At 57.6% G+C, this 10,700-nt stretch overlaps 2 protein-coding genes across 3 annotated transcripts in view; both read right to left on the bottom strand.

Moving 5' to 3' along the window:
• Positions 1 to 1,174: 1,174 nt before the first annotated feature.
• Positions 1,175 to 3,049, bottom strand: BHLHA15 (basic helix-loop-helix family member a15). Its single transcript, XM_043559667.1, has 2 exons — positions 2,975 to 3,049; positions 1,175 to 2,290 (listed from the first exon to the last, which is right to left on the bottom strand). The coding sequence occupies exon 2, from the start codon at positions 2,235 to 2,237 to the stop codon at positions 1,674 to 1,676; it is 564 nt and encodes a 187-aa protein (XP_043415602.1). The 5' UTR covers positions 2,238 to 2,290; positions 2,975 to 3,049; the 3' UTR covers positions 1,175 to 1,673.
• A 1,361-nt stretch (positions 3,050 to 4,410) lies between these two features.
• LMTK2 (lemur tyrosine kinase 2) overlaps positions 4,411 to 10,700 on the bottom strand; it is an 80,910-nt gene continuing 74,620 nt past the window's right edge. For both annotated transcript variants that reach the window (XM_043559664.1, XM_043559665.1), the window contains exons 12-14: positions 9,714 to 9,852; positions 9,216 to 9,458; positions 4,411 to 8,232 (exon numbers count right to left, since the gene is read on the bottom strand). In XM_043559664.1, the coding sequence (XP_043415599.1) occupies positions 8,204 to 8,232; positions 9,216 to 9,458; positions 9,714 to 9,852 (411 nt within the window). In that variant the 3' untranslated portion in view covers positions 4,411 to 8,203. The remainder of the gene's footprint in view (positions 8,233 to 9,215; positions 9,459 to 9,713; positions 9,853 to 10,700) is intronic.

Below are 10,700 nucleotides of genomic sequence, written 5' to 3'. Positions count from 1 at the left end.
GTGCTTTCGGCTCAGTCTGTTGGTTCATTCAGCAAGTTCAGGGGTGCATGGAGCCCCTGCTCTGGCCTCGGCTCTGCCGGAATAAGAACCACAAGGTTTGCAGACCACCCACAGGGCGTGTGGGGCCCGTCCGTCCCGATCTCGAAGTGGTCCTCAACCTCGGCTCCAGTCGGTGGGGTGTCCTGACCACTGACCTTCCAGAGCAGCCACCTCTGAGGGGCAGGCCAGGAGTACCGGGGGTCCTCACCTGACGGTGCTGCGGGATGGCTGGGGCGGTGGGGCTGGCATTGGACCAGGCCTCCCAGGGGGCCTGGCATGGGGCCTGATCTGGAAAGTCAGGACCAAAGCCCCAAATGGCTGTCCTGAGGGCTGTTGCCTGCTGTCCTTGATGCTGACACCAAGCCAGGGAGGGGATTAAGCGGCTAGGGCCAGGACCCCCAAGGCTGGGGTGGGGTGGGGAGGGGTGAGGTGGCCCTGCCCCCATGCGGCTCGGCCCCCTGAGGGCCTCTGGGACAGCTCTGGCTGCGAGGTCTGGCCTCCTATGCCAGGCCATCTCTACCCTCACAGCCTTTGTCACTGGGGTTCCTGCCCGTGGCAGCCAAGGTTGCTCGTCCCCTCCCCATATTGGCCATGGGCACAGGGATGAGGGAGGAGAGACGCCAAAGCCTGTCGGGGCCAGAAGTGTCACAGAAGGAAGCTTGGCCCGGGACTGTGGGGAGTGGGGGGGGGAGGACCTGCCAAACTGCCCAGGCCCGCCTTTAAGGAGCAGCACTAGGCGGGGGAGGGGAGCTCCTGCCACCCCAGGATCCCTCCCCAGAAAGCCCTGCAGGCCCCCAACTCCAGCCAGGACCCGAGAACACCCTGCAGTTTTGTCAACCGCCCTCTGCCAGTGACACGACCACAGCAGTGACAAATGCGACCACGAGCAGCAAACGCCGAGGGAGGGAGAGCCGGGCCGTTCTCCCAGACCTGTCTGTAAGCCCCTGAGAGCTGGGCTGCAGCCCCTGGGGCCTGACCCTCCACAGTCAGGAGCCCCACCCAGGAGGAGGAAGGAAAAGATCCCAGCCCTTCTTCCTGCCAAGGTCCCTTTAGAATTAATTTGAGGTAATCGGATTAGGATTTGTGGGGTTTTGAGAGTTTCTATCTGACACACGCTGAACTACACGCTTCAATCATCTCGGCTTAGCCACACTCCGTGTCTGTGGCCTTTGCTTGCTCTGTGCCTCAGTTTACCCTGAACGAAGAGGCCACATTGCAGGTTGGAGGAGGACTGTTCCTGGGCCTGGGGCCTCAGCAGGAACTGTGGAAACTTACCCACATGGACCTTTTCCTGGAATCTCCCTCCCTCCCCCCCCCCCTTTGTCTCAGGAAGGAGTTGGGACTGGAGAGAATTTAGTTACAAAGGCCTGTCAACTGCAGCCTGGTCAATTAAAAAGCAGGTCCTGGGACTTAGGTCAAGGTTCGGGCCTCCTGCTGCCCAGAGCCAGGGCTTCAAGCAGGCCACTCAACTGGTCTTGTCCCCTGGGGACCAGGCCATGCCCCAGGGAGGCAGCTGAGCATTCGGGGAAAATGGAGCCGCTGGGGCCACGTCCACGTGGGGTGTCCCCACCAATCTGGGGCTCTCGGCACAGAGGCAGCAGGGCCGGGCCAGGCCGCGGACCCCAGGCCAGGCGCTAGGAGCCCTCCCGGAAGCTGTGGATCTGCGTGGAGTACCTCTGCAGGTGGCCTTCGGGCTGGGGCTCGGTGGCGCCCAGTGCACCCCCAGCCGCCGCCTGCTGCTGATAATGCTGGTAGAGCTTGGGGCCCGGGCCATCCAGGCCGGGGAGGCGGCCGCTGGACATGGTCAGGATGGTGGAGGTCAGCGACTTGATGTAGTTCTTGGCCAGAGTGAGCGTCTCGATCTTGGAGAGCTTCTTGTCGGCTCGAACGTGCGGAATGACCTCTCGCAGCGCCTGGAAGGCGTTGTTCAGCTTGTGCATACGCTGCCGCTCTCGCTCATTGCTCTCCAGCCGCCGCTGGACGCTGTTCTCCCGCCGGCCACCAGGCCCCGAGGCCCCCGGCCGCCTGCGCCCACCCTCGGCCCGCGCCCCCTGTGCCCGCACCGTCCTGCTCCGCAGACCCTTGGCCAGCTCCAGCCCCGAACCTTGCTGGGGCCCGTCAGGGGTCCGTTCCCCTGCGGCGGCCTCTGGGTCCTGCGCTGGCACCCGGCGCCTGGGGGGCCGGTTCTTGGTCTTCATGGCTCCAGGCTGCTTGTCCCAGGGGGTGGCGGTTCTAAGGCAGGCCCTTGGAGCTGAAATCCAGAACACAGGCCACCCTGTGGTCACACGGCAGGCTGGTGGGCGCTTAGGACGCCCAGTGGACACTCAGGGCAGCCGTCCTGGGCAGCCCCCTCACTGCCCAATGGCAGCTGACCACTTGGGGCACCGTGACCCCAGGGTTCTTCCCATTCACCCACTGAGCCCTGAGCCAACCCCTCCCCCATTCCCGTTTGACCTCATGGCGACCCCTCAGACTTTATCTGGTGTCCCGCCCCTGCCCCCCCAACTCCACATGCACTGATCCCTGGACCTTTCTCTGGCCCCCAGAGCCTCACTGCCCCCTGAATGCCTCCAGAGTTTGGGTGGCCTTTAACACTTTTCTCAGAGCAGGTGGATCAGGAGATGTGGCAGGACTCTAGCTGGTCGTCTGCCTGTGGCTGCTGCGTCTGCCCTCATGGACAGGCACCCACTCCAGCCACCACACTGAGCACCGGATGTCACACATGCAGGGAAGACACTGGGGCCAGAACCGCTGTGGACATGAGGCAGCTGTCTGCGGTCAGAGGTCGACAGTGGTCAGAGCCTGCCACAGCCCCCAGTCCCACCGCGTGGATGCCCCCCCCCCCCCAACCCAGGATTCCCGTCCCCACCCCCACCCGGTCCCGCCCCTGGGTCCTCTCCCCTCAGTCCCGCCGGGATCCCCCACCCCTAGTTACCTGGAGATCCGCGGCTGCACGCGCTAGGGCTGCCCACGGGGGACAAGGACACGTCGCTTTAGCCGCCCCGGGCGGGGCCGCGGCCGCATGTAAATGAGCCCGCGGGGCGGGGCCGGGGCGGGGCCGGGGTGCGCGGGTCTCTGCCGGCGGCAGGGGGCGTCGGCGCACCTGCGGGGTGGGGGGGGCGGCGGGCGGGGCCGGACACCGCCCCCATTCCCCCCCCCCCCCCGCCGCTGCAGCCTCCCGGCAGCAGCTGGGAGCCCGGGCCCAGAGCCCATTCGGCGGAGGGGGAGACTGAGGCCTCTGCGAGCACGCCGGCGCTGAGGGGAATTTCGGGACGGCGCCTGGCCGCCGCACCTGGCCTTGGGGCGAAGGCTCAGAACAGAAGCCAAAGCCAGAAGAACTGGCGGAAAAGCCGTTATGCAATAATACTGATTTCTCAGACAGGTAGTGGCCCGTGTTTCAGCGGCCCCTGCAGCACCCAGGGGCTTCGTGAGCTCCCCCACCACTCCGCAGGGCTCAGGCCCGCACGGCGCAGGTTCCGGGGCCGGGGAGGAGGGGGGGGGGGGCGGAGCCCTGCCCCGCGGAGGACCTGCTCCGGCCCCACAGCTGCTTGCAGGTCACGGGGAAATACCCTGGTCGGTCATCGGTTTTAGGAGGTCTCCAGGGGGCGAGAGGTGGTCAGCTTGGGCTTAAACCCGGCTTCCACCCACCTGCTCTACTAAAACGCCTGCCTGCCTGCCTCAGTTTCCTCCCCTTTTACAGAAGCACTAAAAGGTGTTAAAATCAGCCTCTGGCTTCAGGGGTTCTTCTGGGCTGATGAGGCGCACCTGGAGTGCAGGGAGACGGCGTCTGGGCCTGGCTTCCCACCCCTTGTGACCAGCAGGTTCGGGGGTTAGGGGTCGGTGGGCGCCCATCTCGCACTTGTCGGAGGTGCCCAGAGGGATGCTCGTGGGTCTCCATCTACTCCCTGGGGGTCTCAAGGGAGTTGGTGTGACTGGGGTTGGGGCCAGGCCTGCTTGGTAGGAGGCTGTCCCTCGGCTCTGGGCAGCTGGCGAGGGGGGCGGAGCGAGGACGGGGTGATGGAGGAGGCCGAGGTCCACCACGGGACATAGAAAGGCTGGCGTTGAACTGATTAGCCTCTTGACTTTTACAGCTCATTAGAGGCTGTATCTCAGAAATTAAAAGGCTTCTGAAATTCATCAAGAAGGACAAAGGCTTGGAATTACAGATACACCTTGAGGCAGCACAGTCACTGCATCAAAGTTCAGTTTTCCAGTGAGCACACGAATCTTCATGTTCTCACGCAAAAGGGCACACTATCTCTAGAGACCGGGGCACTGTGTGTCCCAGGGCCTGCGGCAGGGCGGGCGGTGCCTGGTCACACACCCTGGGCCTTGCAGAGCGGATAAAAACACGAAACAAACGCAGCAACAGAGTTTATAAATATATAACTATATTTATTTTGAATATTAAATAGTTTTTAAATTACAAGCAATTTATTGAATCACACTATGCATCAATATACAGTAAAAATCTTACAATTTAAAAATGTACACAATTTAAACCGAAAGTTCATTAGCGGTTATATTGCCGTGAACCTCTTACAACTGTGTTAAAGCCCGACAGGGAAGCCACGTGGGTGGACTGCCCCAGGGGGGTCCTCATCCGCGGCCAGAATTCAACAGTGGATACACACACCGGCCCCTCAGGAAGGTCTGCGTGCGCCTGCGTGAGCCTGAGCAACTCAAACATGTTTTCAGGCCGTTCCGGTAACAGGTTGTTGGTAATTCAATACTGTCCACACGTTTCAGAACTTAGGTACCCGAGAGAAGTTTGTTAACAGCCAACACTTGAGCCAACCCCGTTACTATTAGGAATGTTGTGCAGGAGACTGAAATGTGAAGTAACTGCGTTGCCCAATCTTATTTTAAGGCTCCTTCTCATAAGGCTACTATTCTGAAGCCCCCGTCACTGGAGCCCAACATTCGGAGCCCGACACTTGGGTTCACTCCCGGAGTTTTCAGATGATGGAGGGCTGGGTAGGGCAAAGCCGGGGGCTGCCTCCCTCGGGCCTCGGGCCCTCTGGACGGACATGCAGTTAAGTCACTAGCCCTCCAAGTACCCTACAGAAAAACTAATACAAGGGAGAGGTTCTGAAAGGTGTTTTTACGGCAGCAAGACATACAAAGACTTTTCTAAGATAAAACCCATTTCTATAGAAACAATCACCTGTACGTTTAAAAATAGAACGGATGCTGTTTTCAATTCAGCTTCGTGGAGCTCCTTCACCGTGAAGAGAAATGGCTTCTTACCCACACACACAGTCCAAGTTCCAGAAGGATTTGGGGAGCACTTTTTTTTTTTTTACATTTCTTTTTCTGGCTTATGATGGGATCACTGGATTAACACAAATGAACATTTAGCTAGGAAGGAAATGAAGGTGAGATTCTTTTTATTCTGGGATTTGAAATATGTAAACTCCACCAGAGTAACACTAACCAAAACCTGATAGACTCCAAAAGAGGCCAGGAAATGCCATTGTGGACCAGGCATTATAAACCTCAAACATACTATCTAGAGGATTCCACTGATTTATTTCATTGCATAACTTCTCAGGACCAGTTTGGTCTGAAAACCCACTACTGGTAACCAACATAGTTAAAAACACAAAAAGACAAAAACAGAAACAAAAACGGGAATTGAACAACAAAGCACATGCTGATGCTTCAAAGATGGGCTGACATTTTTAATCTACATCATTAGTTTCCTGTGTATTGCTTGAGATTTCAAAAGAACATGTTAACTCACATGTGTATTATAAATATAAAACCTTCCCCGCCATGCACCAACCACCACAGTAAGATTTACTACTCAGACCCACCCCCCCAACTCAGTGTATAAAATGCTTTCTTTTGGCAATTAATCATGACAGCAATATAGACCTAAATTAAATTAAAACGGGAATTAGGTTGTTAAAATCTCCTTAATCATAGTGAAAAAGATACAGCCCCCAAATATCTATAAATTTATCCCGGGCTGATTGTATAAGAAGACTATATATTCTATGGATCTGCTTGATTTCGGTCATTAAATCTGAACTCCTTAGAGTTTGAAAAAACTTGTATTATCATCACCTCTCATTTCTCTCTCCACAAAGACTGGTAGTTAGATGTAAAAACTCAAGAATCTCAGGAAGTCTCCATAGCAAGAAATTCAGAGTTATGACAATTTGGCAAAATCACCTTCTAATGCCCTGTGATGGTTTCCCGTCTGCGTATCACAGGCCCAGCTCTCCTGGCCGCACTCCCGGCTCACACCGCCCGGAGGGTAAAGGGGGCTCTCTCTCCATTCTGAGTTCTTGCTCGGGAAAGTTATTGCTAGGTATGCAAAGTTAGTGGAGTGAGCCAGAATTGATAATCAAGGTCATAATTTACTTCGTAAACTCTAGCCAGTACCCACAACTGCATCTCACGCCGGGACCAGAGCTGCTGGGACTTCTGTCACACAGCCCAGTGGACCTGTGTCACGCTGGAGTCAGGCAAGCGAATCAGCACCGGAAAACATTCGGGGTGACGGGCCAGCGTGTGGGGACCACAGCCCCGAAGTCAGACCCCCGATACACACGGTTTCGTGGCGACCACGTCAAGCCTCCCTCAGCACGCGGCCCTCTAGCCCCTGGAAACTTCCTGGTGTCAAAGCGGGACTCACGGACCGCAGAGTGAGGCCAGCTTTTTATCCCGAACACCCGATTCCTGCCAACGCTGGGGGGCTGCGCTGGATACACTCGGTCCCTTCCCAGGCGAGGGCGAGAAGGAGGTGCTTAACGTGGAAGGGAAGGGTCAGTGCAGAGGAGTCCCAGGGCCACGCCTGGGTGTGATGGCCATCCGGGGCCGCCCAGGGTCCCAACCGGGAGGACGGGCTGGCTGCGCGGGCTCCGCCACTGTCCCTCGTCCCTCCTCCCGGCTGCAGGAGACCGGCCGAGCCTGGCCCTAAGCGGGGTGGTTCTTGAGGGGAAACCCAACTCTATGGGTTACTTAGAAGCTCGCCACCTGACGTGTACAAATGCAATGAACTCAAACTGTCCTCGGCAACGAGAGCCCTGCAGGGACAGCTCTTGCTCAGAGCTCTGGACCGTCTACGAGGACACGGAAGCCACGGCAGCAGCCCGCGGTTCCACACAATAAGGAGAAGAACCGGCTTTGAGGGGAGGCGCGGGGGCCACAGCAGAGCGCACACGGGGGGCGGGCACTCGGCTCCCCAGGGAGGGGGGCAGGAGACCCAGCCCTTAACCCGCAGCTGAGCCCTGGGGTGAACCGCCTGTCGAGTGTTACCGAAAGGGTTTACAAAACTGGGGAGCCGGGGGTGGTGGGCGGTGGGAGAGCCACGAGGAGGGCTGCAAACCCCTCACCCCCTCAGGGAGGCCTCACTTGCTACAAGGAACCTGCGTTATAGAAAGAGACAAACGTGTGTTTCATTCGGTCAACAAAACAAAGCAGTCTTTTTGGACTCATCAAAAATATTTCCTATAAGAACAAAAAAACACTAACATTCGGAACCATTTATCATTTACAAAAAAGTACCATATGTACAATTCCAACAATTCTAGACAGCAGAACACTCAAAATATTTAAGCTTTACAAGTACCATGCAGAGCAAACAAACTATAAAACAGAGAAAAAAATCAAACTAGTGGATAGCACCAGCTTGACCTGCCTTATTTTCCTTGAATAATTTAAGATTCTGTACAATATCAGGTACTCTTAGAACATTTATCCACAGTGCAATTACAGAAAGCAATTAGTGATTTCTTTAAAAATAATAAATATGGCTCACTGGTGCCCGTTCCCATCGTGCTCCTCCGGGCCCCCGTACACAGAAGGGGTGCGCAGGTGTGGACGTGGAGAACACCCACCCCACCCCACCCCACCCCCCGCAGGGAAACCGGAAACGGCCCAGAACCTACAGTTCCCACACACCGGAGCAGGGTCGGCACTCCCCAAGGATGACCGGGGCGCGAGCGCTTCTGGTGGGTGAGAGCGGCCGCAGGGCCCCCCCTCCGGCCAGGCTTCCCGCCGTGGGCATGGGGCCAGCGCGGCTCCCTCTGGGCCTCCCCAGTCTCTCTCCTGGGCCGGACGCCGTCGAGGGGAGGTCACTGCTGGGCTGCGGCGCAGGAATGCTGCCCGGCGGGGGGAGCAGCCTGGGACCCGAGAGCGCCTCGGGATCCACCTAATCCTTTTCTCCATCTTCGCTGCTTCCTGTTTAGGAAAGAACGAGCAAAGGTGGGTTTATGCCGTGATCGTCCTGGATGCAAACAGTCCGGACGGCATCTGACCTGTGCTACAGAAACGGGAACTGAAGCCGGGAGCGCGGCCACCCACCACCTGTCCAGCCGCGTGTTTTCTTCCTGTGACAGCGGCGCCTGCCAGACCCTCGCACACTCTCGCACACACACCTGCTCCGCTCACACGCAGCTCGGTGTCGACGCTCAGGGCGGGAGAAAACCGCTCTGATCTCTGACAGATCGCTAGGGAATGGGCGTGATCTAACCGGCACAATTAAACAGAGCCCAAACACGAACACAAGCTCTTCATGGTTCGTGGCTGTTATCCGAACTTCGAACTTCAAATAGAAAAAAAGGCACCTGTTGACATTCATCTCCCAATCTAGTTATGGGGAAAAAAGGATCCGTATGTCCAGATAACACCACTGCAAATGGGCCCTGCCCGTGACCTCCCACCCAGGCCCCTGCTATCACACAAGACCGAGGCTTAATGGTAAAGTCAATACTCCCGGGGGAGAACCAGAGCACATCTGGGCTCAATCCCAAAATCTTGGGCCAAGTGTTCTGAACAGAGTAAGCTTTCTGAAGAATGGCTTCCCTCTGGGGAAGGAGGAGGGAAGGTGGGGTTGTGGCCAAAAGGGGAAAAGAGAAGAAAAGAAGGTGGCAGACACCCTGGGCAAGTTTGGGGACCTGCAGCCAGGCCGTCACCCTGGGGCAGGAGGAGGGGACACCTCCAGTGGCACTCAGCTTGCGGAGTGACAGAGGCCTGCGGGTGGGGGCTGTGGCCCCGAGAGCGTGCTCTCGAACTGTGAGAGCTTTCTGAGGGATTTTTTTTTTTTTTAATCTACTCTGCAAACACCAGGAAAGCCCCAAATTAGCAAGCATTCAAGTCCCGCGGGGAAGGTCTCGCAGGCCGACGCCCGCCCAGCCCTGCTGGACACACAGCCCTCCTCTCACCTCCTTGCTCCATGTCCGAGTCAGTAAGGTGAGTGAGAGAAAAGCTGGCGATGTTGGCAGGCGAGATGGAGAACCGGGAATATGGCGGCGTGTGAGGCCAGCTCTGCTCTGCGCTCCGGGGCGGCGGAGGCGGCGAGAAGTACTTGGACGTCTGAAGGGAAGGCTTGGAACTGAGAAGGTTACTTGTTGTCTTCGCCATAAAAGGGTCCGGGGAGAAGTCATCATCCCATTCAAAGCCTCCACCTAAAAGGGAAAAAAATACACCCCAGTTTTCCTTCTCTGATTCTGTTAGAAAGAGCAGAGGGCCGAGGGCAGGCACACAAGTGTGCCTGTAGACCAAGCAACACCGACTCGGCCCGACAGGGGGCAGAGCTGCTCCCCGGGGTCCTGACAATGTCCTTTACAGCAGTACGTGACGTCACCCTCCACAAAAGCCTCCCTCACTCACAGCCCACTACCTTTTAGTTTCTTTTTAAACCCACGAACGAAGGGAAATACCTTCTTCATCGGTCGAGCTTTCGGAATTTATGCACCTGCTCAGGTAGGGAGAACCCGAAGGCGGTGCCGGGCCGCGGCCGCTCAACTCGGGGCCGTGGGCATCTCCTCCGCAGTGCCCCAGCTCTTTGGTCGGGGTCTCCTGAAAGCCAAAGAGAAATTCCCGTCAGCAGAGGCCGGCTCGCGGGAGCCTCACTGATCGGCCGCGAAATGCTCCTCCTCAAACAGGGTGGGCTCGGGCCCGGGGAAGGTGTGACGGAACACAGCCCCGGTTCACCCACCGAAGCAGCTCCGGGACCCGGGGGGCAAGCGTGAAGCGGCTGCCGGAGGCCTCCGGAAAGCAAGCAGTGGCAGGCAGGCCGGGGAAGAACTCCTCAACGGCGCGTACCGGAGTGGACACAGAGAGCTCCAGAAGCCCCTTGGTTCTGGTTCTGAAGCAGGAGGGAGGTCTTCTGACGCTGGGCAGGGGGCTTCCAGATGGCCCCCCTCCATCTCTTGCTCCCCAGCCCCAAGCAATCCTGGGGTGGCAGGCACCTAGAATTCTGAGGGGGGGGGACTCACTCTCCCCCTGGGGGAGCTGGGATCCTGAGACAGAAGCCCTGCTGCTCGTCTTCCCCTCTGTCCACACGGCCGCATCCAGTGTGCAGTGTCGTGCACTAACGAAAGCCCCAGATGTTCAGCTGCAGCAACCGAAAAGTGGGGTTCAAGACATCGGAAAGTACCAGGGACACCACGGACAGGGAGGAGCTCAGAAAAGCAACCCTATCAAGTCTGTGAGAACCTGCCTTACCTCCGAGCCGCGTGTGGTAGACCTGAATGTCAACAGCACCAAAGCTTTGAAAACTGAACCGCAGGCCAGACCACTGGCCAAGACCCACCCTGGCCAGTGGGGGGAACGTGCACAGGACAGGTTTGAACAGTATAGCAAAAGCTTTAAACGGGGACCCCCCAGCCCACAGAAGGGTGGCTGGAACTTGAGACCTGAACCCC

This window comes from Prionailurus bengalensis, chromosome E3 (assembly GCF_016509475.1).
Source record: "Prionailurus bengalensis isolate Pbe53 chromosome E3, Fcat_Pben_1.1_paternal_pri, whole genome shotgun sequence".
Lineage (NCBI taxonomy): Eukaryota > Metazoa > Chordata > Mammalia > Carnivora > Felidae > Prionailurus > Prionailurus bengalensis.
Note: the sequence above shows the minus strand (reverse complement) of the source record. Positions and strands in the feature narration are given on the sequence as shown.

Bases quoted from the DNA above. Each gene is read 5' to 3' on its own strand.
- BHLHA15 (XM_043559667.1), bottom strand. From the start codon at position 2,237: ATGAAGACCAAGAACCGGCCCCCCAGGCGCCGGGTGCCAGCGCAGGAC.